A 24706-nucleotide genomic window follows, 5' to 3' on the forward strand; every position below is an offset into this window, starting at 1 on the left:
CTTTCCTCCAAGGAGCAAACTTAGAGTTAATTCTCACTGAGTTATCTTCTGTGCTGGTGGTTATGTTCACTGCAGGCACCACAACACAAACACACATAATAAAAGTTCAAACTGATGCCATTAAATACATTATGGATAATTTATATTTCTTACCACAGTTTTTACAGTTTCACAAATATCAAAACCCAGTGTACATGTCCATTTTGCAACACAGAACAACAATACAATTCCAAAAAGAGCAGGCATTTCAAAGAAACAATTCCAAAGTGTAAACACAGTGTTCAAGCTCTTCACCTCACAATCCAGGTGCTATGCAGTAGAAGCTGAGGTAACACCGTACAGCATGAACTCAACAAATGGTTGCTTTGTCTCAAGATGGTTTTTAGCATCCTTCTGTCCTGTCGCCTGTTCAGTCCTTCAGTTCTCCCCCAAGTTATACAAACATACAATAAATACATTTCTGATTTTAAAGGACACTTAGACAAGTCATGAGGATTTATGTGAGTACAGTACATGTAAGTTCAAGTGCAAAAAAAGTAATTAGTGGCTAGTCATCAATGTTTCTGTTCATTTTCTATGGTGTTGGTCCCAGGCACCGCCAGAACACAGGTTGTTCTAAAAGCACAGCTAAAGCACAGCTACAGGAGACCCCTCAGCTAACTGGATGTCAAAGCAGATGAAGCTGTGTATGCCCTTTTCCTGCTCAGCTGCTGCCATCATCCTCTCCCCTAACCCCATGCTGCTGCTCACCTTGCCCCTGCATCACTGCACAGGCCACATGGTCCAGTAACACGCACCATCCCTTGGAAGGCTGACACTGACATCTTCACAGAGGACTGAGCAGAACCTACTCGAGTCCTGCAGAAGCTGAGTGCTCAGAATCTCCCAACAACAAGCTGTGTGTGTAAGCAAACGGGCCAAAACACTATCCTGACTAAACACCTGGCTCCTCCTTGAGCACAAGGGTCTCCCTTCAGCAGCAGCTTTCACTACACACCAGCCAGGAAGCTGGCTGTGGCTAATGGTGAACAGTATGACAGAACAATCCAAAGTCTTCCAGTGTCTCAACAACAGGCAAAGTTAATTCTTGCAATTTAGTTATGTACGCTTCATCCTGAGAATCTCTCTACTTGATTTCTGCACCAACAACTTTGCCCCTGAAATTCTAATCATGATTATTAGGCGATTCCTTCCCTCCCATCTCCCCTTCCCCAGGCACTTAAAGCTTGCTGTCTTCTTAATAAATAAGCACAGTAACTACACTTCATTAAATAAACCACTGTATAGATGATGAAATAAATAACAAAAAAAAAGAACAGTGTGCCCACTGAAACCTCGATCAATCTCAGGTTGTGCAATCTTGATCAAATATGGTTGTCTCAATACAACATCAAACCTAAACTGACCCAAACACACACACACACACACACACACACACAGTGCCCAAGTGAAGGGCCTGCAAGCACTCTAAAAGCCTTCTAGCTTTTCTGCTTCACTAAAATGCCACTTCAAAATCTCTCCTTTTCAGAAATAAACTGTTATGTCAAACAAGATAACATTAGCTTTGAAAAACATATTCTTTGAATATGTTTTATTTATTCCATCACCATAATATGAAGCTACGCTTGCTAAAAGCTATTCTTTTTCTGAGAAATCTTTACAGTTTTATGCTGCTTCTGTATGTATTGGATCCAATATTTTTAATACACTAAGCAGGGACACCTCGATTTCTCTCTTAAAAAAGTCTTTTCATTTTGATTCATGAAGAAATTGAAAAACAAAAAATAAAGAGCTGACCAAATCAGGCACTCTGGCCTCAGCAAGTGAAGAGCAAACTCTCCTTTTTCTACAGATTGCAAAAAAAAATCTCACAGCACTTGACTAAGCCTTAGCAAAGCAGCCAAGAATTCTTCCTACATTTAGATCCGATCACATCACTTCCCTCCAGCATTCCAATCTTCTGGCTTCCCTGCTCGTGTTGCTCTGTGTAGTCATGTGAATATTTTTTTTTATATAGTTAAAAGCTTGCACTGCATCACATTATGATCATTAAGATGAAGGAAGTCCTACTTTTGAGCTCCTACTCCAGCGTTTCCCAGGTGAGAAGCAGAATTCCATGCACTGGATTTGGTAAGATGAGCGCATCTCAGGGCCCTGCGGCGACAGGCTGAGCATCTTGATCCGATGCCAGGCGGTCGCCATCTACTTGGGAATCTGATGTTGCTGTTGGTGTGGAACAATTTCTGGACTGCCCAGAATCTGTCACTGTCGAGGGTTGCCTTTCCGAGCTGGCCAACGTATTGCAATTCTCATTGATTTTCTAAAGAGAGGGGAAAGCATTGCATGTGGAAAGTGAGTGCAGGCCCACCTGGCACTGTCCCCAGTGGATATCGCCCCCCCCAATGCATTCAGGCACTTCTGGAAACTCACAAAGCGCTCACTTTGAAAGCTCGCAACGTAACAAATCAAAGAAAGAAAGAAAGCAAAAGTAGTGCATTTAAATCCAGATGACACTAACAGCAAGCAAACGTTTGCTTACCTTCCATCTCTTTTCCTAACTGCGCTTCCCCAGGAAGCATGCAAAAAACAAACTTGTTGTGTTTCAAGGGGAAAAAAAAGCAATTAACTGGATTTCAGAGTTCAGACAAGAGCATTATTATGACGAAACAATTCTGTACATTTTTTCAAGCTCCTTACATATAGCTTGCTTCAATAGCTCCTTCCCTCCCCCAGACACCGTGCAGACTCTCTGGATGGCAAAATTTCTGCAGTGCTGATGTTACATTCCCATTCAGCCTATTCAAATAGGCCTCGCTGAGGAGCATGAGAGCACATTTAAATACCAGGTACACTCATTCCCCCAGATCGAAACAACTGAAACTTGACATTACAAGATGACTCACTATCTATAAATATTTGTTTTGCACTGAAGAATAGAGAATGTGGCAACAACTCCCCTTTGCTTGGAGGATAGGTGAGCAGTAGCAGAGATAGAACCAAAATCCTAAAGAAATAAAGACAAAGGATTTTTGCCACTAGTTCCAGTTTCTGTGCATTAACCTTCTTTCCATGAGACCTATTTGCATGTGCATTTTTTGAGGAAGTTATTTACCAAATTTAATGAGAGATTTGGACAGCCTTTTCAATAGTTGCATTGAATTTTGGCACAATCAATAAGAACTATTTTATATCAGCACTGTATTTCTATAGGAAGGAAAGAATAATGAAGAGACCACACTCCACAAAGCAACTGGTGAGCCTCAATGGGCACAACAGCGTGTGTGGCTGCTTCCCACAGCTCAGTGAGGTGGCCAGGTGGTGCCCAGCAGTGACAGCCAAGTCTCTCTCAGGCACCACACAAGTGCAAGGCTTCCCCCTGCCATGCCCATTGATACACTCTCTGCTTCTGTACTTCTCTGACTGTTACGTGAAGACAGCTTACACGAGGCAAGACCCTTGAGGACGCTTGCCAATGTGAACCAGAGCCTTGTCTGCACAGGTTACTTTGATGTCAGACATCTAGAGTACCTCTGGTGTCACCATAAAAAAAAACAACAAAGAAAACCTCACTCCTTAACCCAGGGAAGTTCAAAAAAGCCCCAAACAACCAACACAATCAAATTAAAGCCAACTCATCTGTGAATACATTTGCAATAATAAAGACAATAAGAAAGGCAGGAGAGAGCTGACCCAGTGAAACTCCTATACACTCTGCTCTGCTGAGTCACTGTCATACATCAAATTGTCCATTTCTAAAGACACAACTGTGAAAAAAGCATTTCTGTGTTTCTTCTCACCAAGTACGTTAAGAGGGAACTTCACCCACTCCTTCCAAAGTGGTAAACACAGTGCCTTTCAGATTAGCCATGCTGTTCTAAAACCTGCACTGCCATCTCCCTGCTTTCCTGAAGCAGCATGCTTCAGCTCCATTCTGGACTATACAGTCAAAGCACAAGGTGACAGTTGGAGTTCCTACTCCTTGCTAATGAGACTTTTCAAATCTATTTTAAGTGAGACTGGATGGAAGGGGAATGATGTAAAGAAAGGACCACCAATCAGACAGGTTAAGTCCCAGAACTGCTCTCATCTGGTATAACTCCACATAAAACAGGGATGAATTTTATCTGAACTGAAGGCTCTGCATCCCACTGGTAGTTGTCTGGAACTCCTATTTCCACTACAACATGGAAATCTGGTAGCATCACCCGAGGAATCAAAATAAAGTAAGGTGTTTTACTCTCCCCTAATTAGTTCTAAGATTTCACGTTTAGTTATCACTTTGTAAACTTTGCCAAATCAAAACCTGCACATTCCAGCTAATATGAAAACAAATGTAAACTCATAGGAACTCAAGTGTATCTGAGCCTGCAAAACTTGCTCTGTGTCTCCCTCTCCTACCTTCAGGTGAAGTACAAAAACAGTTACTCCTGCTGTAGTACACACAGACAACAACTCTATTTCATATAGTCTTTCAACTATTGTTTCCCAGCTCTGAATTTGTTATACACTGACATGAATACTTGTCAAATACTAATAGATTTCCCTAGCTATAAAGGATTTCAAGCACCTACCAGTACATAAGAATTTCCTGTGCAACAGAAAATTACCTGCAAAGGTTGATTCTCGGGCATAGGGTGGGTTTTGGATAGCTTAACCATCTCCTTTATCTGGTAGATAGCATAAGCTAAGGTGACCCAAGGAGAAGAGCTGACGCCCCAGGCAGGCTTGTTCACATCCTCCTGTTCCTCCTGGTGTTTTGTTTTCTTCAGAGGCAGTCTGGGCTCAGTCCGAGGCATGACATCTTCTGACTGCTGTTGTACCAGGTCAATAGTTGCTATGGGAACAGGACTGGAAGGCACTGGGATCCTTTCTGCCAGCATTGTCTTTTCTGAAGTTTAAAACAAAGTAATCACCAGTTAGATCCAACAAGCATTAAAAAAAAAAACAAAAAAAACCACCAAAACATGAAGCAGACAAAGCACACAGTGACAGTGCTATCAGTGTTCTTATCACTGTGCTGAAAGCCCAGCACAGGCACAGCTAACCAGGAGCCAGACACACCATAACCTAATTAGGGAAACGCGACATGGATGCTGTCCCTACAAGCAAAGCTGCTCTGCAGCTGCAGAGAGGATTTCAAGCTGGCTGTAGGAGGGGCTGGTGAGCACAAAGCAGTCCATTTGTTCCCTGCCAGCTATTAGAAACATGGTACCTGGGCATTTAGAAGATGTAAAGTCTCAACAGACATTCACATCTAAGGTCATCTCATAATCTGAAATAGTACTGAAAAAGTACATTACTTCCTTTTAATACCATAATAAAATGACTGTTGTGACCCTACACAGTGTGTCTCACAATCCTGAAGAGCCAGAGTATTTATAAAGAAAAAGTAATCATACAGATAGTTAGAAACTGTTGGATATTTTAAGTAGTAGCTGTACACTGTCTGACAGTCTGTAAAAAACACATCATACGTGCTGAGAAAATATTCTATCCAAGCACTTTACCAATTAAAAAGCTCTTGCTTTCAAAAAGATAAAACTAGATTTTGTTCACAGACTCTTAGATAGCACTGAGTATTTTAAACAGAGGCTGGATGTCCTCTACTAGAACAGAAACAAAGGGGCCAATCCTGGATGCACTTAACCACACACACTGTTTTACTCCTCCAACTGGTATTGTTGAAAGCAACCTAATTACTGGCATACTTAAAATTGAAATATCCACTCTTAAGATGGGGAGAACACATATTAAATGAAAACCAAAGACTGAAACAAACGAGAGAGAATATACCATCAGGATGAAACTATTATTCTGTTGTTTCATGCATAATTAACGACATCTCGATGGGAAGCTGAAACAGCAAATATCCTTCTTTCTACCTTTCCATTTTTCTCATTATCATTTGAATAAAGGTGAATAAATATTTGAATACCTCAGCCCAGGCAACTTCATAACTACTCAAGGACAAGTCATTTAGCACTCCAGCTAAAGGAAGATAAGTTTTATTTCCTACAAAAACTCACATTGCAAAGTAATATTTGGGTAAAAAGCAGTTTAACAACTCACAATGTTTCAGAATCGTGCCACAGTTCTCTTGTCTTTATAAGAACTATAAATCTTCAACTTTGCATTAAGTTTTTCTTTTCTCAAAGGTGGAGATGAAAAAAATTCAAGTTCCATATCTGGGGAGATTTCTCTGAAACCAGAACAGTACGGACACAACTACAAAAGCTGCTGTCCTCTGAAGCCATCTCTACAATTTCTGGCAGAGGCCACTTGGACCAGTAGCATATGAGAGTATGCAGTCATTGAGATGGCAGTCTTAGGGGACTGATGCAAGAGACATGACTTATTACATCCATTAGGATTAACCTAGGAGATCCCCAGAACTAAGAGGACATCCAGGAAGTAAAAAATTTTATGCTTTCCTCCTATAGATAGCCAAGTACTCAATGCTGCACTTGTTACAGCAGCAGCACACCTCAATTTCTATCACTGCTGAGGAAAAGATTTCTCATTCAAAATCAAACTGTTCAATCAAGATCTCAGTAAAGACACCAAACAAAATTAATGGTGCAGGGAATTATCTTTGGAGATACCCCTTTCATCTTTTAGTGTTCTATTTTAGCAACAGGAATATTTACCTTCTTCTTCATCAGGAACCAACAGCCACTGGATCAGTGCAAACAGAAGAAGAATCACTAAACAAGCCATTCCTATTCCTCTGAATGTGGCAGCAGGACCTGTAGTGATAGATATTTTTTTAATTGAGAATCTATTTAACTAGGAAAATAATACAAGATGAATCAGCATTACACACTCTGGTTCTCTGCTGACCTACGTAGACTTTTAGAAGCTCGCTGTATCATTTTTCCTTCCCCCCATACTTCTTTAAGGAGTTTTGCAAAGGCCTTTTAACAGAATAGTTAGATTCTCATTTGTTCACCGAGGCTGCAAAGTATCAGCCTAGTCTCTCACAAAGGATTCCTTTGTCTTAAGGATCAGGTTGTAAGCTTGCCCACACAACACTAAAAATATCCAGGCATAACATACAATTTAATGCATCTACAAAAACGACAGAATGAGGCTGTAAGCAACCTGCTCTGAACTCAGTGCTGACCTTGCTATGAGCAGGGACCTCAGACATCCTGAAGCCCCTGCCAGCCTGAGCACTTCTAAAACTCCACCATTTACAAAAAGCATATTGCTCTTTGAAATGCAGCAAGATTTTAAGCATCAATTGTAAGGCAGTAGCCTGGTAAAAGCAGAATTTCAATAAATACAACAAAATTCTTCAGCGCGTTTTTTGCTTACCGAAGTAGTTGACCAAAACCCCTCCAACCATAGCCCCGCATCCTCTGCCCAGGCCCAGGTGCAGGCCCTGCAGGATGCCCTGGGCTGATGTCCTCAGCTCTGGTGGCACTGCTGCACTCAGGTAGGAGATGCAGGCCGCCCATATGGCCGCGTGCGTGACACCTGGAAAGAGGGAACATCGTGAAGAGGACGGGGTCCCTGCACACCACATAGCTGCTATGGAAAACTAGAAGAGCCCCTCCTTGCCCACTGCCTGCAAAGCACCAATCAAGTGCTGGTGATGCACTGCTGGCAAGCGATCTGCAGGGAGATGCGAGGGCTCCTTGTTCTGCAGAGGCTGTCAATGGCTCTTTCTCCCTCTCAGATGACCACATTTAAGAGACAGGCCCTGGGAAGACTAAATAAAGAGCCTTGAACATCTCTCTACCAGACTCCTCATCCCTCTGGACGTGACCTGGTCCTGCAGATTCACGGTTATACACACTCTTGTTCTTCCCAGGAGAGCTAAGCAGAAAGCCACTGAGCCACCAAGGTGCAGGAAGAAGCTGCAGCTGAAGCCACCTGCCTGGTGGCTTTCTGAGCAGCAGGGAAAGAAGGGACAGGAAAAAGCTACATTGAGAAGTTGGAAAAGCAAAACAGTCCTGGAGCATCACATGTTAAATAAGCCTGAACTATTTTGCCACCCTCAGAATGAGTGGGAATATTTATTCTTATTTGAGTGGTATTAAAAATAGTAATCACAGCTTACCGATGCCTAAGCTCTGCTGCCTTACTTTAATAAAACGTGTTGGCACAACTGATGACTCAGTCAACATGTTTCTGTCCTCTGCACTCAACTTATTAAAGAACAGTTGGACACTCAGGAATTAATTCTGCATTTAGGTTGGGGGCTCTTCAGAGCAAGACAATGCATTAGTTTGTAATATACTTGCACAGCAACTTAGATTTTGCTTAGCTGTACATTACTACTAGCGTATGAACCTGATACCATTCAGGTCTGTTGGATGTCCAAGAAGCTGCAGAGTTTCCATTCATTCCAAATCTAAAGAAAAATGTCACAGTGTTGGGGTCTGCAATAAGTTAACTGTTTAGAAGACAGCAGAACACAGAAAGGCCCATTCTATACATTGTGGAGATGGCCTTGGAGACAGTACATCATCTGGTTGAAAAATAAAAGGCTGACATTAGGATGAATATATTTTACCCAATCATTTACAATTCAAGGCTTTGAACTTCAAAGGCTTTCCATGGAAAAAGCTCTGATATTCAGTGGGTCTTAAATTCAATCTTTCCTTAATACAGACCCACACAGGCAGTGAAGAAACGCCCCAGTAACAAAGCAGAGCTAATGCAGTACAGATAACAAGCTTATGTTTTACAAACAATATGTCTTACAAACAGCATGTTTCACAATTAATGTAAAACATACTGTTTTAGCAGCTATTCAAGAATAAATCAAGTTATAAAGCCAGACAAATCAAACCACACCAGAAATTATTGGAACCACGAGGCACAATACCTCCGTGTTTGTCTGCAAACAAAAGGCTGTACTTAACCAGCACCTTCATGGAGGGTTTCACTTCTGCAGGGAGATCCAGGTAGAACACAGAGTTTCTAGCTCCTCTGAAAACAAAGCCACCCCTTTAAAACTGCTTATCTTACTGGCCTCGCAAGGTACAGGCTTTTTTCACGTGTGTACACATCACTAATGTGATTTTTTAATGTCAATTAATTCTAGAAAAGTGACTTTTTGGAACAGGTTTTACAACAAAAAGAAGTTAGCCTGGATTACTGCTAAGCACATTTCTTTTAACAATTTCTGTAAACAGTAAATATATTTTGACAGTCCTTATTTAAACCACTAACCACCATTTGACTGCTCAGACTGACAAGGACAAGGACAACAACCCCACTGCTATGCTCAAAGCGATGTTTAGCAAACAGTGTGCTTTCCATACGAACCCATACAAAAGCTGAAAATGTTGGGAGCAAAATTTATTTCAAGAGAGATCTTTTCTAATCACAGCCAGCGCAGGATTCGAGCTATCTGCTCTCCAGACAGACCTGCTGCAGAAGGCAGCGCCCAGAACAGTACCTGCTGGAATTTGGTGGGTAACCGCCGTGTGAAAATCACCCATTTTTAGGTTATTACTGTAGTTTTGTACTTCAGAAAAGGTGTGCTGTGCAACTCAGCTGGCTGGCATAGCTGTTAGAAGAGAATTTGGACCATCGCCCTGAAACAACCTGAACAGTAAGCTGCAGGTAGTGAATACATTAAAACTTGGTCTGTGAACTGCAAAATGAACAAGACTGCTCGCAAGTTCAGGCCAGTGGTCTGTGTCTACTGAGGGTAACTACCCACCAGGATGTCTTGACATTTTCAGTTAGAGATTCAGCCTAAGGTCTTGTTTTCTTACAGTGCATGTGCAAACAAATCCTACAGATTCCAAAGTGTGAGTTAAGAGCTGGGCTGAAGTCTCCTCCTTTGCTGCTCAAGAGTATAACACGCTTGCAGAGTCCTTGCTGCCCCAGTTACACTGACAGCAACCGAATTGCCATCAATAGATGTGGTCTGCAGAGTCATCTTCTGGAAATCTCTCCATGCCCTTTAGCACAGCACATGGGGATAATCCTCCCTATATTTTAGAAGCTTCTTAAGAAGAAAAATAAATACTTTACAAGAGTCAGCTGAAACTGTTGTTGACCTTTACCATCGCTTCAGCTGAGTGTACTGGAGCAAACACAGAATCTGGCAGCTTCCTGGAGGAAGAGGTATGTTTGACTGCTGCTAGGACTCCACAAAGGGATTTTAGAGACCTACCAACTTGATGCAGTCACATGGCACACATGATACCCACATGCTCTGCACAATGAAACCTTTTCTTGCTTTTAAATAATTCTACCCTCAAGTACACAAAGCAACCACAACTCTTACCTCTGTCAATAAACTCATGTAATAAATTCAAGCTCCTCCCTCACCAAACTTCATGAAGGTGTCACCTCTTAGCTCTAATGACACATGCAGAAAGTAAAGGATGTGGTAAATGCTGCAGAAGAAATAATGAGTCAGAAAGAGAAAGACCAGTAAAAGCAGGGATGGGAAGAGATTCACAGGCAGGAAAAAAAAAGAAAAAGCCAAGAGTACTTTAAAAGGATGAACTTGTTCTACCATGGAGCAAGACTGAATGAAATTACTGCAAGGTAATGGAGTGTCAGGAAGTAGGTACCCATATACTGTACCTGTGGGCTGCACAGATGCTAACACACCAGGGTAGATGCAGGCTGAGATGTGCACTTGGAACACTATGAGGTTTGTAGGCTGGTTTTGGTTTTTCTGTGTATTACTTTCAGCTTTCTCCTTTTCTGGCTATAAATAGCAGCAAATCTTTTTTTTTTTTTTTTTTTTTTTTTTTGCAAAAAGCAAGATGTACCCAAGTGTACATAATTCAGCAGTGACTAGAGAGAGATAAGAGCTGGCAGATAAATGTGTAAGAAAGTATTATTTTGCAGGGACTTCTCTTTTTCTTAGGTAAATTTCACATTACTCTGGATTACAGCACACAAAGAAACAGAATAGCTCCCTTGCAGCCTTGCTGTAAAAACAAACCCACATGATAAACAAAACAACCTGAAATTTCAGTAGAATAAAAAGATGTTCCAAAGGTAAAGAAATTACTTTCTCAGCCCTGATGCTTCCAGGCACGAACTTAGGGCTGGATCAAAATTCAAAAGCTTGCTCTTACAGCAGATTGGTACAGCAAATAGGTCTTGGTGGCAGGCAGGGAAGGAGAGAGGATGCAAATTTATTTCTGTGTCAGTAGGAACCTACACAGTGCTCACCAATGGCACCTCAATTAAGTTAAATTTTCACAGAAAAAGATTGCTGTATGTATAGCAGAAAAAGGTACTGCAAACTCAAACTGTGCTACACACAAAAATAAAGTTTCTAAGTAAAATGGGCAGAAGATCTTCCAAGCAGCATTGCATGAAATCACAATACTGGCTTTAACAAAGACAGTTATGTTATTTTTAAAGGCGAGGAAAACACTCTCTGCATTTCAATCAGTCATTCCCTGGCGGCCCTACGGACACAAACAGCTCAGTATTCCTCACGTACTGACAGAACAGAAAGGAAAATAGTTCAGATTCTTCTTGGTTTTGAGGGGTGGTACCCGACACAAAGACAGAAAAAATGTCATAAAACACAAGTGAGAACAATGTATACTTTAACACTGTAATGAAGGCCTTACAAACTTCTTTGAGGATGAGACTTGCAAACAGGGCTCGACTTATTTTGCACAGACCAGACCTCCGTCCTTCCCATTACGTCTGCTAAAAGGCAGTGACCTTAACGGAGCTCTTTTAGCACTGACAAAGCTACTGCAAGAAATTCCTCTCCAGCCATTACCAAAATTCAATAGTCTGAAGCACTGATCAAACAGCACCCCTGAAAAACAGTTGCAGAATATTTGAACAGAAACAGAACGACCCAGTGGGTTCTTGTCCCTTTTCATCTTTTCCTGCAGCATCCTTTAAGTACTGCAGCCTTCTGCATGCAATGAAGTTGCTGCTCATCCACCCCAAACAGGATCTGCAGAAGGTGTGCACCCAACTCACATTCCCTCTTTGTTTAGCTAAAGGGTGTGTTGGCCCTGCACAGCTCTGCTTGAATCAACAGCCAACCGCACACAAACGCAAACCCACCCTTCTGACGTCAAATACTTCCCAAGATAAACAGCAAAGTTTTATAAACCTCTGCTGCCTGGGATACTTGTAGTCACAGGAAGAACGGAGAGAGAAGTGCCACATTTTTACCTAAAAATTACAATTTGGGTGAAAAATAAACATAAGCACAGGAGCTCATACCAAAAGGCCACGAATGCACTATCTTACCTTGAAGTACTTCCATCGGGAGAACCGTCCAAGCATTTTCCAGATAGGAGATGTAAATGTAGCGGGCAGTATTGCAGGCAAGACCAATATAGAGCACTCTGGATGAATTAAGGAAAAGAGAAGTCAAAGCAGTTTCCACTTTCCATTTTTGGTTTGTTACAGTATCCTTGCTGCTTCAAAAATCAATGGCACGCAGAGGCTTTGCAAGTCTGAAGCACTTGCTCAACCCAACTCCTTTTGAGTCCTGCACCTGCATGGGAACTCTCCTCTTGCTTACCCCAAACACATAATCAAAACAGTGCTCAAGTTAAGACTCTCTTCAGACTCCTAATGGAAAAAACACCAGAAGGGTCAGCAGAGACACAGGGCTTCGAAGTCCTGCAGCTTCATGCCACGCTCTGCACGGAGTTCTATTTCAAAGAGACCATTTCTGAGCACATTCAGCATCCTTTCCTAGCAATCCCGTTTACAACTCACTCAGAGACTAATTATTGCATTTTAACAAAAGCCTGGTGCAGGTTTGCATTAGACAAATTAATTTCACCCCAATTAATACAAGTTTATAGTCCCAGTATCTACAAATTGCTCAGAACTCCTCTAAAAACACATCCCACAGAAGCAATATGGTTTGTAACAACATGCCTCAGGATAAAACTTAACCGTCCTGTTGAAAAGCAGCAGATGCTGCATCTCAGAGTGAAGGGAAGAAAAAGGAAAGGAAAAAAAAAAAAGAAGCTCTTGTTACAGTTCTTAAACAATGAAGGACAGAGGCTATTTTTCACAGTGAAACCCACTGAATCTGATGACTTCTCATTTCCAGTTTTCAGATCTAGCTTCCAGGTTGCATATTCAGCTACATTTCTTTGTCAGTGATTAGGAAAGACTGACTCCATTCAGAACAGGATTTATCTTGGGAAAAAAACACGACTGCGACCTCAGTAAATCCCTAAACATGATTTCTTGGTTGGCTCCTGGTTTGGCCCAAGTGATTTAAATGCAATTGGTGATTAACTCATAAGCACTGATACTGAGAAAGGACTCCTTACTCTTCGTGCCAGTGCTTAATTAGTTGTTCCACAAATGCACAACAAGGTTTAATTCAATGGCACAGAGCCACTGAAAAATCAGGAGAGATGCAATCATAGAACTGCAGCATCTTGACAACACAGGAGGTCTCTAAATAAATGTGTTGACAGCTACAATACCAGTGCCATCCTTTTCATTGTGTCAGCTGCATCAAAGAGATTCAAAATTACAAAGATGGGTCTGAGCCTTTTGCAACAACACAAATTTGCAAAGACAATATGGTTTATTTTCAGTAAGTTTCAGTAAGTTGCACATTTTCAGATACTGCAACTTGTCTGCACACCGCCCGGCACAAATTTCACCTCTCCTTTCAACTCATGTCCTCTGTGCCAATAACAGTCCTTTTCATAGCCCCAGCTTCATGTAACCATGATGTATAGTCACACGCACTACAGAATGTAAACAAAGCTAAGGGTTTGCAGGCTCCCTTCTTCCTTCCTCTTGCAGCAGGACCCAGGGTGCTGCACACCTGGGGACACGAAAGCACCATCTCATATACCTGTTTTTCTCCACACCAGCAGCACAGATGCCCCCAGCTCTGTTTAAGACAGCTTCCTGCCACCTTATTTTCACTTTTATTTACCAACCACTTTGCCAGCCCAACAAGAAGTTTCTTCCTTTCCTCCCAAAAAGTTCTGCAATGGCCAGACCGGTGGTGAGAACAGGCCTGTTCCATCCTTACACCAGTACCACCAGCATACTCAGCTGCTTTTCCCATAGTGTTACACCTAGAGCCAAATCTGAACTAAGAGTTTCAGAAGAGCAAGTTAGTTACATTCTACCTTTTAATTTATTAGAATATGGATGGAGTTGCAGGTAAATTACAGTTACTTGCACGAAGATGTCTCTAATTATACTTTTGGAAGGGCACATCACGTGAGAATCTGTGTGTATTTACGGAATCTTCTCAAAATTGCTTACAATAACCACTTAGGCTCTTTATGAGACCTAAATGGATAACATAAACGGGCAATTCTCACGACCCTTATTTGCAGTATCCACAGAGACAACATATTCAATTTGCAGGTTAAACATTTAAAGCACTGGATCTATATTTGTGTGGAGGAGTCTAAGCTGTTAGCAGCCACAACTAGCAGGCTCTGCTGCCCATCAAGACTCGCATGCTGGAATTATGGTCAGAAAACACATTCAAGCCCAACCTCAAGGAGGTTATTTTCAGAGGTTAACATCCTCCTCCTAAACTCAGCGGCAGCCCTGAGTGCTCCTACACAGGATACCACTCAGCAGTGCTGTCTAAATATTTAATAGCCAGTTCTATGTGCTTTCTCTACCCATATCCTCTCAAAGAATGGATGCCTTCCACCACGCTGTCTTTTTGCACTTTTTTTCGTGGCAGGTGGCTGGAGGCAAAGCAAAAAAACCTCTCTTCTTTTCACCTCTCGAACCCTTACAACCCCAGAACAGCTTTCTAGCTACACTAATGGCTGCCATGACTGCAGGTTCACCCAGTCACCTGATAATGCACTGCTGAAAGCACCAGCTGCATGCGTAACGTGTGTGCACTTGCAGTACATATGTGTGTGAACAGGAAAGCTAATGGAGACAGAAATAAGGCATTATATCAGCATTTATTCAGTATAGTCATGCCTAAAATGCCTGGAAAATCACTTCAGTAGTAGTTAAAGCAACCTGTGAAACCACAATCTGATCCAGCTGGGGATGTCCCCATTCATCACGGGAAAGCGGGAGAAGATGGCCTTAAAAGGTCCCTTCCAACTCTAAGGATTCTATGATTCAAGAATGTGGGAAGCAGATTCTATGATTTAAGAATGTGATCTGCTAACACATATAGTGGTAGACACAGAAAGCTTCACAAAGCTAGGAAATGAAAACTGAGTTTGTATCCATCATGGATGTGAAGTTCACTTTATTTCAGTTCTACCAAGGACACTTCTGTCTCTGTGACAGCGCAAACAATTTTGCTACCCTGCCTGTTTTCAAAGAATTAGGACAGGAAGGCAGGATTGAACGATACTGTTCAAAGAAATACTGCAGAAAGACTCTACACCTATCATTCTAGCAACTCAAGAGGAAGTGTGCATATACATTCATTTACTGACACAAACCAACAGAAAGTGAGACAACCTTAGCACTTGAGTCATCCTACCAAAAAGAGAAGTCAAGCCACCGCTAACATAGCTGAAATACTCTGTGAAATATTCACAGCTTGCTGTGGATTGTTATTTCATACAAGACCTTACATCAGAACTGCTATACCATGTAACTTCTCAGATGCCAAAATGACAAACAAGGAATTCTGAGGCACTAGGGGAAAGAGATGTATCCTGAGTGCCTATGGCTCAGATGGTTCTGAGAAGGATGTGCAGCTGGAGACTATTTTTCTTATTAGTACTAGAAAGAAGGGCAGCAACTAGGCGACAGATGTATACAGAACTATCATGGCTTCACATGTCCAGAGAACGGCAACAAAGCTGTGAAGGGTCTGGAACACAAGTCTTACAAGAAGTAGCTGAGGGACTGGGATTGCTCAGTCTAGAGGAGGCTCAGAGGAGACTTTATCACTCTCTACAGACACCTGAAAAGTTGCAGCAAGGTGGGGTTGGCCTCCTTCCCCAGCTAACAATAGGACAAGAGAGTATGGCCTTAAGTTGTCTCATAGGAGGTTCAGGTTGGATGTTAGGAAGCATTTCTTCTCAAGAAAAGTGATGAGGCATTGAAACAGGCTGCCCAGGGAGGTGATGGAGTCACCATCCCTGGAGGTGTTCAAGAAACATGGAGAAGCAGCAGTGAGAAACGTGGTGGTGATAGGCTGATTGGACTAGATGGTCTCAGTGGTCTTTTCCAACCTTAATGATATTATGATTTCAAGTTTAGTTTAAAAAGTAAAAGGACACCTTGAAAGAGACTTCTCCAACTGCAATGACTAAATATGAGTAATCATTAGATAATGATAAAATATGACTAATGTGCTTTTCCCAAGTATAATTATACAGAATGTTGTATCACTGCAAATACTAGCCAGTATTTTAACAATTTCACACTGATCCAATCTTGGTTTCATAGGCTTACCACTGCAAAGGAAAAATGAAGAACAGTCAACCCTGTACGTCATCGTTCCCTTTAAAGTCCAGTGGGCCTATTATCCCCCTCCCTACCTTTTTATGTCATCTTATTCACAAGCCTATCATTCTTTTGGATTTTCTTCTTTCCCTAGTTGAAGTCCCAGCCTGAACTTCACACTACAACAATATAAATGGAACAAACATACCCAAAGCTATCTTTAGCTATCACGATTATGATCTCATCTCACCACTCCTCCATCATCACATCCTTCCTCCAGTCTTTGCACACAGTGTCACATCTTCTCAAACTAATTGTTGTTATATTCAGAAATTAAACAACTGACTCAAAGATACTCCTCAGTTTAAAGGAAGGAACAACAACAACAACACATTTATTAAGTAAATTCTCAAGTTACCACGCAAAGTATCTCAAACATTTTGAGTAGAGATCAAATTAATCAAAGAAATTCAACCCTATAAGAGCAAATGGAAACAGAACAAAAAAGTAAAGAGCAAAAACACAAAGTAGAAGGTAAAAAACCAGCACAATCAGCTTACACAAGACGTCTCAATGACTGCGATTACAAATGGGACAACTGGAAAAGACATGCTAACAACCAGAGAGATCTGTACTCGCTTGCACTAGGCACATACAAAAACAACTTTAGGACTTCATTAGCTCAGATTCACCATTGCTTTTCCTCCTCTAAGGTTGTTTTTTTGTTTTTTGTTTTTTTTAAAGAAAAGGGACTTAGAATATACAGAAATTAAGTTACTTCTAATTGAGAGGAATACAACATTCAGTAATACATGCTAAAAGTAACCAATTTCACTTCAACGTGGCAAAAAAAAAAAAAAAAAAAAAAAGAAGTGAGAAACTATCTCATTTCAGTAGCTAACACATGCAGTTGCGACCACAGGAAGAGAGCAAGGAACTGAACTTGTAAGCAACACTACCAAGCTGCAACCTCATTCTGCCAACACCCTGAGCCTGATTACAAGTGCACGCGCACAAGAGGTGCTCACCTCACTGCTTCATCTGATCCTCCTCCCCAGTCAGCGGGCAAGTAACACCTATGCAGGCTACTGTGGGGGCAAAGACTGCCCTGCAGGGAGAAGTGAGCTACGCAGGAGGTTTCCAGAACGCTGCTACTCACAGGAAGAGCTGTACAATTATATTTCAGAACAGACATTCCTTGAGTAGGAGGCAATCCATCGTGATCTCTGAGAGTTCTCCATCAGTGAGCTAGGAAATGTCTACGAAAGGTTACAGGTGCCATGAATAACACATGCACTAACGTGCAACTGAAATGCTAAGGAAGCACTGCAGAACATTTTCAGCTCCTAAAATAATAATAAAAACGCCTCCATGAGGCACCTATGTAACTGAGCAGGACTTGCAACTTTAAAATAAAAGATTTCACTTGAATTTCACTTTTTATCAGAAGGCCAGGCTTAAAATTTAACTTTTTAAAAATGTATTCATGTATGTAGTTCTTTAATGTCTGTTAACATCTCCTTACCTGATATGACCAACCAGCTCAATCAGTTTGTGGCTGAAGAAATAGGCAGTCAGCTCAGACACGTGACTGAGCACAGAGCAGACTCCAAAGAGAGTGGTGGTACCATTCAAATCTTCCAAGTGCCAATAGAGAAAGGTGAACACAAAGCCATATCCAAAGCCCATGAACCATGCCACAAAGAGCACTGAGCCATACTGGATACTACACAGCAGTTTTATAAGGTCCCAAAAACTGAAAGACTGTGATTGGCTCATACTGGTTGTAGGAGTGTTGTCAGAGGATTCGTTGGAGGCATTTCTGTCCACCTGTGATATTTCCACCTCTTTTTTCTTATTTTCATCTTGCTTGAAGTGTGTATAATGAAATCGAAACTGGGTGGCCACAATTAATGCCATTGTCATCAGAACACCAAAAACAATGAAGACTATTCTGTAGTTCTTGTATTCAGGAGCTTTACATCCTTGACCTTCAACGACAACTTCTATATGGGTATAGTCGATGCCGATTCCCACAGAGAGCATGGCCAGCCCCCAGCCCAGAGACCCCCACATACGCTGCAGCCCATACCGATCCCTGTGCTTGCCGAGGTACTGCAGGGTTACCGTGTCCACAATAGTAACAGAGGAAGCACTGAAAAATTCTCCTATTATGACAACCAGCAGAATGAGCAGGAAGATGGCTTCTACTTCTTGTTGATCATAAACCAGGATGGCTTGGTCAGAAGGCATTGGCTTGGTGGTGGTGGCAGATGGGGTGGTGCTTGGGGTCACGTTCCCCAGTGAGGTGGTGATAGTGGTGTTTTTCAAAATAAAATGAGTACTGTTTTCCAAGGCAAACTCCACATCACCACTCTGTGTAGGTAACAGAAATGTTACTTCAGGAGTAGCTGTCCCTGTAGCTCCCAACGTGACTGGCCTTGAAGTGAGCAAGTCTCTCTTGCCACGAACTTTTGGGGATGCAGTACTCACGGTTGTTAGTGGAGGTGACACGGAGGTGTTTTGTGAAATGGTTGTTAAAAGGCTGCTTGCGTTGGTGGGATGTGCTGGGGGAGGGCCCTTTGGTACACATCTTAAGGTGGCTGGTCTAACAAATCCAATCCCTAGGTTAAATAAAACCCAGCATAAAAGTGAGAAGAGAAGGACGATCTTCCCTTTCTTGAAGCGATCCGCTACCACTCCCCAGAAGGGAGCACTGCAGAACTCAATAAAGTACCTGATGCCCACCAGAAGTCCGCTCTGACTGGGTGACATACCCAGCTGCTTGTAATACACAGGGAGCAAGGGGTAGAGAGAGCCATATGCAGAATAGAAGAAAAAATAAAAGACCTTTGAGATCAGAAGATCATTGTTGATTTTGACGCAGTGCTTTTCCAACCAGTCTAGCTCTTCATCTGGGACAGTGGTTGCCTCTGTTGAAGGGGATTCATTCTGGGGATGCAAGTCTTGATCCTTGGAAATGCCATTGAAAGGATCAGCAAGCACATATTTTCTCTTCTGTTCTTCTTCATCATCGGTTAAAATGGCAACCTTATCATCAGCTGCCATGGCTTACCACAAGCATCCAATAGTCGGTGTGCTCTCAAGGAACCAGGGCTACTCTGTAAGCAAATAAAACACAACATGATGAAGGAACAGGTCTGTTACTTGTCAGTCAGCAAGGACAAACATGGATTCTTTTTTACTTTTTTCCCTTGAAGAGACTTTCCTAAGCAATAAAGGCAGTATTAGAGCAGGGAAGGCCATTTGCCTACATTATTGGTGCACAGTAGCATCAAGAAAAACGTGTTTTATGACCAGTGCTGTGACCACTTGTTCTCCAAACATGTTCTCTTTCATGCTTAGGAGGCAGAATACTTTATATACTCAAAGTTACTGTGGCAATTAAGTGCTATTTTAATTTCTCTACGAAATGAAAGGCTAATAACAGAAAAGAGGCTAACATTTACACAGATACTAAATTCAATATTTCCTGCTGATCCAAGCCGGATCTGGAGCAACAGTTGACAGAACAAGCCTCAGACACCCTCTAAAGCAACAACACATTAGAATACTCTAAACCTTACACAGCTCAGCATCACACAAGCGTAAAAATACCACCACTAAGATCCTAAACTCTCCCAAGGTTTCTGCTTCTCACATTTAAATGTCGTTTGTATGGGATACTATCTACAACGATCTCTGGTTTCACTTAGGCAGAAAAGGTTACAAACAAAACTTGGAACTGTAAATATTCATGTGTTCAAGGTCAGAAGTTAATCAAAGCAATGCCCGTGCATACACACAATGCTTTCTTCCTCCAGTTGCCCTAGAAAAACTTTAGAGACTTCTGATTTAAAACAAACAAACACAATGCGGCAACAGATTAGACAGAACGTTCTATTTAAGTTGTTAGAACAGTCAAATGTGAAAATACATGGCCTTGCTCTTACCCGTTCCCACCAAAACCCAGCAGCAGCGTTGTTAGTTCCAGTAACTTCCAGTTCAGCCAGCCACTTCCACCTGACAGCTGGAAGGACTGTGGGCTTTTAGCTCAAGGTGCTCACTCGTTTCAGGCTCTCTATGCACAAAACAATCCTTCTAATGAGTAAATTACATCAGCCATGATCTGCGCTTTTATTTTCTTTAAGCCTTGCCTCGTTTTGACAACAAAACCTCCAGAACCGGTGCAGAGCTCCACTTACACCACAGGGATGAAGCAGAGGAACGGTGCTGTTCCTGCCCTGAGCAAAGCAGTATATGCTCACCTGCTTGCAGCAGCTTGCTTACCAGCTGCGCCAAAGCTTTACAGCATTCCCTTATTCAGAATAAATTTCCTCCTGTGGACCCCATGATAAAAACAAACTCCCTCTTAACCACCTGAATGGATATCTAGACAGCTTCTTTCCAAGCACAAATTGGAATTACCTTAATGTGAACCCAACAGCCATCCGCATCCATATGTAGAAAACTCAAAACCATCTGATTCCATATCAACTATACTAGAGACTTTTAAAGTAATTTGTACTGATCTGGTTGTTAAATCAGCTTCCCTTTCGTATTGGAATGGGACAACCATTTCTTAAGTTGCAATGCTAACATTGCTGGTCTTCTTCCAGTCCTCCTGACTTCCAAGAGCCATAACATCCATCCTCTTCTGAGCTGTTGTGTGCAAGGATGAACCCAACACTTCTAGCATGCTGACTAGAGCATCTAGAGTAAGAACGCCATGAAAAGTGTATTTTGTAATCACTTCAGTAAATATTTTCCCATCCTGAGAGTGTTTCACTGAATATTATTAATAACACAGAATATACTCTTCAGAAATACAACAGCACCAAGACTGGTAGAAGCCATATGGCGTTCCTTAATGTTTTGATCACTAGTTTGTTTGGGAGACAGGTTTAGAAAGTGATTTTATTTTGTGAATTTTTAAATTCTAAAAATAAGCAACTGGAAATGAGAGCGCCAGCAAAGTGGTATTGTTACTGAAAATTCCCAGAAACCTTACTAATCTGTCTGGCTTTCCTTCTCTTGATAAAAAAAAAAAAAAAAAAGAAACAACAAAACAAACCCAAGCCAGCCAGGGATTGAATGTGCAGCAAAAAAAAATAAAGGTCTTTTATGAACCAGCAAGGTGTCTGCCTGTTATTTTAACCACAGTCTTCAACTACTGCAGCTTCACTTCGCAAAAACGTTTTCTGATCCACAGGACAGCAGAAGACAGTGCTACCAACTAGCTGAAAGCAGCAAGAAGAAAAGGCCAAGAAAATAAACAAGAATTTTGGCATGAATAGGAATTCTAACTTGTTCAATGCAGAATGGAGCACAAAGTTTGGGGTCAAGGGCTGTCAGTATATTACAGCATACTCCACACTGGAGCTATTCGTCCCAAAAACATGGAGAAAGAAACCAACCAAACTAACAGCTTTGCCCTGACTCAGTGCTGACCAACACATCTGGCTGAGGAAACAAATCCTCACACCTCACAGGGAAAACACCATGGCAGCTTTACAGGGTTAAAAACATGGCATGAAAACTCCATCTGCCAACCAACAGAAAGTTAAGATTTGGGATGGAAGAGTACTGTGAATGAAGTTTAATTCGGCATCAATATTCAATCTGTTAAGATTTGATAATTAAATTATAGTTAGGACTCTCAAAGCGAAACACCTAACAGCTCCAAAGCCAGGGTTTGAATGTATACTGAATTCATCAGCCACACCTCAGTTCCTCAGAACACAGACAATCAAGAGTAGCTTCAATCCATCTAGCACCTGGAAAGCAGGCTATGTCCATACTGCCTCCAGAAACTCTCCAAGGGCAGAGTTCCAAAGCAGGAACCAACCTCCCAGCAACATGCAGCTGGAAGAACAGAGCAGGCTGGAGTGCTGTTTGCCTGTGCAAATAAAGCAAAGCCAGCCAATGGGGACTGCTTCTCACCTCACTTTCCCTGAGTAGAAAACTGAGTTTGTAGTAAACTTGGGAAACTGCACAAGTTCTCCTATGAACATCTGCAAACAAATCCCATAAAAAGAAAACAAGTATCTTATTAAAAAGTGCAATGAAGGTTTATTCAAGTTGCTAATTAACGTTTGCTTCACAGCTTCTATGCCAGAAGGAAACTTACAGACAATCTGCCTTCCTCATCAAACTCACCTCCGTTGTGGTCAGGTGGCAGCAGCAGCCACAGCACTGCACCCTGGTGCTGCACCTCTTCCTCAGCCCTGTCCCTGCACTGATCCCAAACACAGCACCTCCGCACCAAAGCCACAGGTGCCTGGCATCTCTCAGCATTCAATCCTGCATGCAGCAGACCTACAAGGCTGTCACAAACATGACAGACCACATCTTCCATTTCCAAGTGAGTTCTACCCCGACAGAGCAGCCCGGTGCCATCATCTCACACCCAAAAGGAGAAAGGAATGCACACAACTTACACTGTGACAGAAGAGTGTCCGTCCTTCGCTAGTCAGGCATTGTGCCCCAACCCCCTGCTACTCCAGGGGATAGCACACAGCAGCTCCTTCCCTGCTCTCCCAGGGCCACTCCTCCTGCTGCCCCATCCCAGCACCTGCCTTCTGAATTCAGAACACCAGAGATAGGGCTCAGAGTCAATCCACTCTGCACTGCTGAGAAATGTTGCAGGTGTGAAGTGCGTGCATCTAACATTACCAACCACACTTAGCATTTCCAAGAAGTGAAACCACCTCATTCTGTAATGTTTAACTCTTTAAGTTACTTTGTGTTCCTTAGCAGGCACGTGCTTTGTGTTTTGGTCTATACAGGTTTTTTCCTCCTCTCAGTATGCACATAAAACCCCTCATGCTTTGACACGCTTTGTCAAATTAGACTGAAAGACTCAAGTATGTCTGAGTATGGCAAGAACAGATTTATAGTAGGTTTAATGCACTTGATAATAGGTCTGAAGTTGCTAAGTGGATACAACAGTGGTGGCAGTAGCATTAAAAAAGATAAGCCAGCTGTCAGAGCCTGGTCTGTGAAAGCAGAACCATCAAACTCACATCTCGAGACTCCACTTTCCTAGCTGTGTTTTCCATTTTATGTGTGCCAGTTGGGATGTATAGAGCAGGAAACTCTCCACATAATATTAAGGAGTAAAAGAAGAGCAGTAATAGTGACTATGCACATCACTAATACTGGCAACTAGACTATTAAGAGTACAATTTTAAAACCGGTTCACTGTCAGCAGCATGCTCCCAGCTCCAGCTGGCTACTGGCAGCAAGCACCCAGGTGCCTTCCGTGGCAGCCAGCTGCGTGGCCCAGGGCACCCAAGGCACAGCAGCACCCAGCCCGGGCTACAAAGCGCTGCTACAGGTTTAGCCAGATGAAATTAAGGCCGCGCAGGGCGCCGAGTTCCACCCGTGAGCAACGCAGCTCTCTCACGTGAGCTCCCCGCAGCGCGGCTCCGCTCTCACCTGCGTGGGTTCGTTCCTACGAGCCGCTCGGGCCGTGCCAGGGCCGCCGCCTGCCGTGAGCAGCACCGCCCTTCGGAAGGGGATTCTCTTGGTCCCCCTCCGTGCCCCGAGGGCCGTCAGAGCACACGCAGTCACACGGAAGTCCCTTTGCCCGCTGTTTGTTTACAGCCAGTAAATAAAACCAAGCAATAACCGAGCTCGGCAGCCAGCACCCGACAACCGCTTTCCCGAAAAGCGGAGGACAACGAGACCCCGCGTACCTGGGTAACGCAAGGCCGAAGGAGCGAGCCGTTCCCGAGATGCGCGAGCGTTCGCGCCGCCGGCAGCGCTTCCCGCGGCGCAGCCCCGCCGAGCCGCCCGCCGCTACGGCTCCGCGCCGCCGGCCCGAACGCCAGGGCGCGCCGGGACGCGGCACGCAGCGCGCCGCCCGCACGGCCGCCTTCCCACCGCCGCCTTAACGACAGCACGGGCGGCGGGCGCTGCCTCCCGCAAAGCCCGGCACCGCGCGGGCCGGAGGGCTCGGACGGCGACGGCCAGGCGCGGCGGTGCGGGGATGCCCGAGCGGGAGGCGGTCACGCAGGAGGCCCGGGGCACGCAGCCCAGCGGCGCTCGGCGCGGAGGGGAAGCGGCGCGCGAGGCGAAGGCCCGGCGCCCGCGTCCCGCCGCCCGGCCCCGCGCCGACTCACCTCGCCCGGGGGCGGCTGCGCGGGGGGCGCCGGCCCGGCACCATCGCACCTCGGCTGCGGCGGCTGCGGCTGCTGCGGGCGGCGGCTCGGCGCACCCAGGCCCGCCCCCTCCCGGGCCGGCCCCGCCGACACCGGGCCGCCGGCGCGCAGGGGCGCTGCGGGAGGGAGGAGCCGGCCGGCACCGCCTCCGGCCCGGGGAGCGCCGGGGGACGAGCGAGCGGAGCTGAGCGTAAGGAGCTCGG

At 43.5% G+C, this 24706-nt stretch overlaps 1 protein-coding gene across 5 annotated transcripts; it reads right to left on the bottom strand.

Annotated features, from left to right (window-relative positions):
• Positions 1 to 125: 125 nt before the first annotated feature.
• MFSD6 (major facilitator superfamily domain containing 6) lies at positions 126 to 24550 on the bottom strand. Of its 5 annotated transcripts, XM_090144358.1 has the most exons (8): positions 24465 to 24550; positions 17864 to 19460; positions 12211 to 12308; positions 7318 to 7479; positions 6648 to 6746; positions 4608 to 4888; positions 2540 to 2558; positions 2178 to 2320 (listed from the first exon to the last, which is right to left on the bottom strand). In XM_090144358.1, the coding sequence occupies exons 2-8, from the start codon at positions 19405 to 19407 to the stop codon at positions 2310 to 2312; spliced, it is 2214 nt and encodes a 737-aa protein (XP_090000484.1). In that variant the 5' UTR covers positions 19408 to 19460; positions 24465 to 24550; the 3' UTR covers positions 2178 to 2309. The 5 variants fall into 5 exon arrangements, with proteins under 5 accessions (XP_031460288.1, XP_090000481.1, XP_090000483.1 ...); XM_031604428.2 differs by lacking the exon at positions 2540 to 2558 and having other exon boundaries at positions 126 to 2320; XM_090144355.1 differs by lacking the exons at positions 2540 to 2558; positions 24465 to 24550 and adding an exon at positions 24039 to 24175 and having other exon boundaries at positions 126 to 2320.
• Between the last annotated feature and the right edge of the window lie 156 nt (positions 24551 to 24706).

The sequence above is a fragment of the Phasianus colchicus genome, chromosome 7 (assembly GCF_987193195.1).
Source record: "Phasianus colchicus chromosome 7, bPhaCol1.hap1.1, whole genome shotgun sequence".
Lineage (NCBI taxonomy): Eukaryota > Metazoa > Chordata > Aves > Galliformes > Phasianidae > Phasianus > Phasianus colchicus.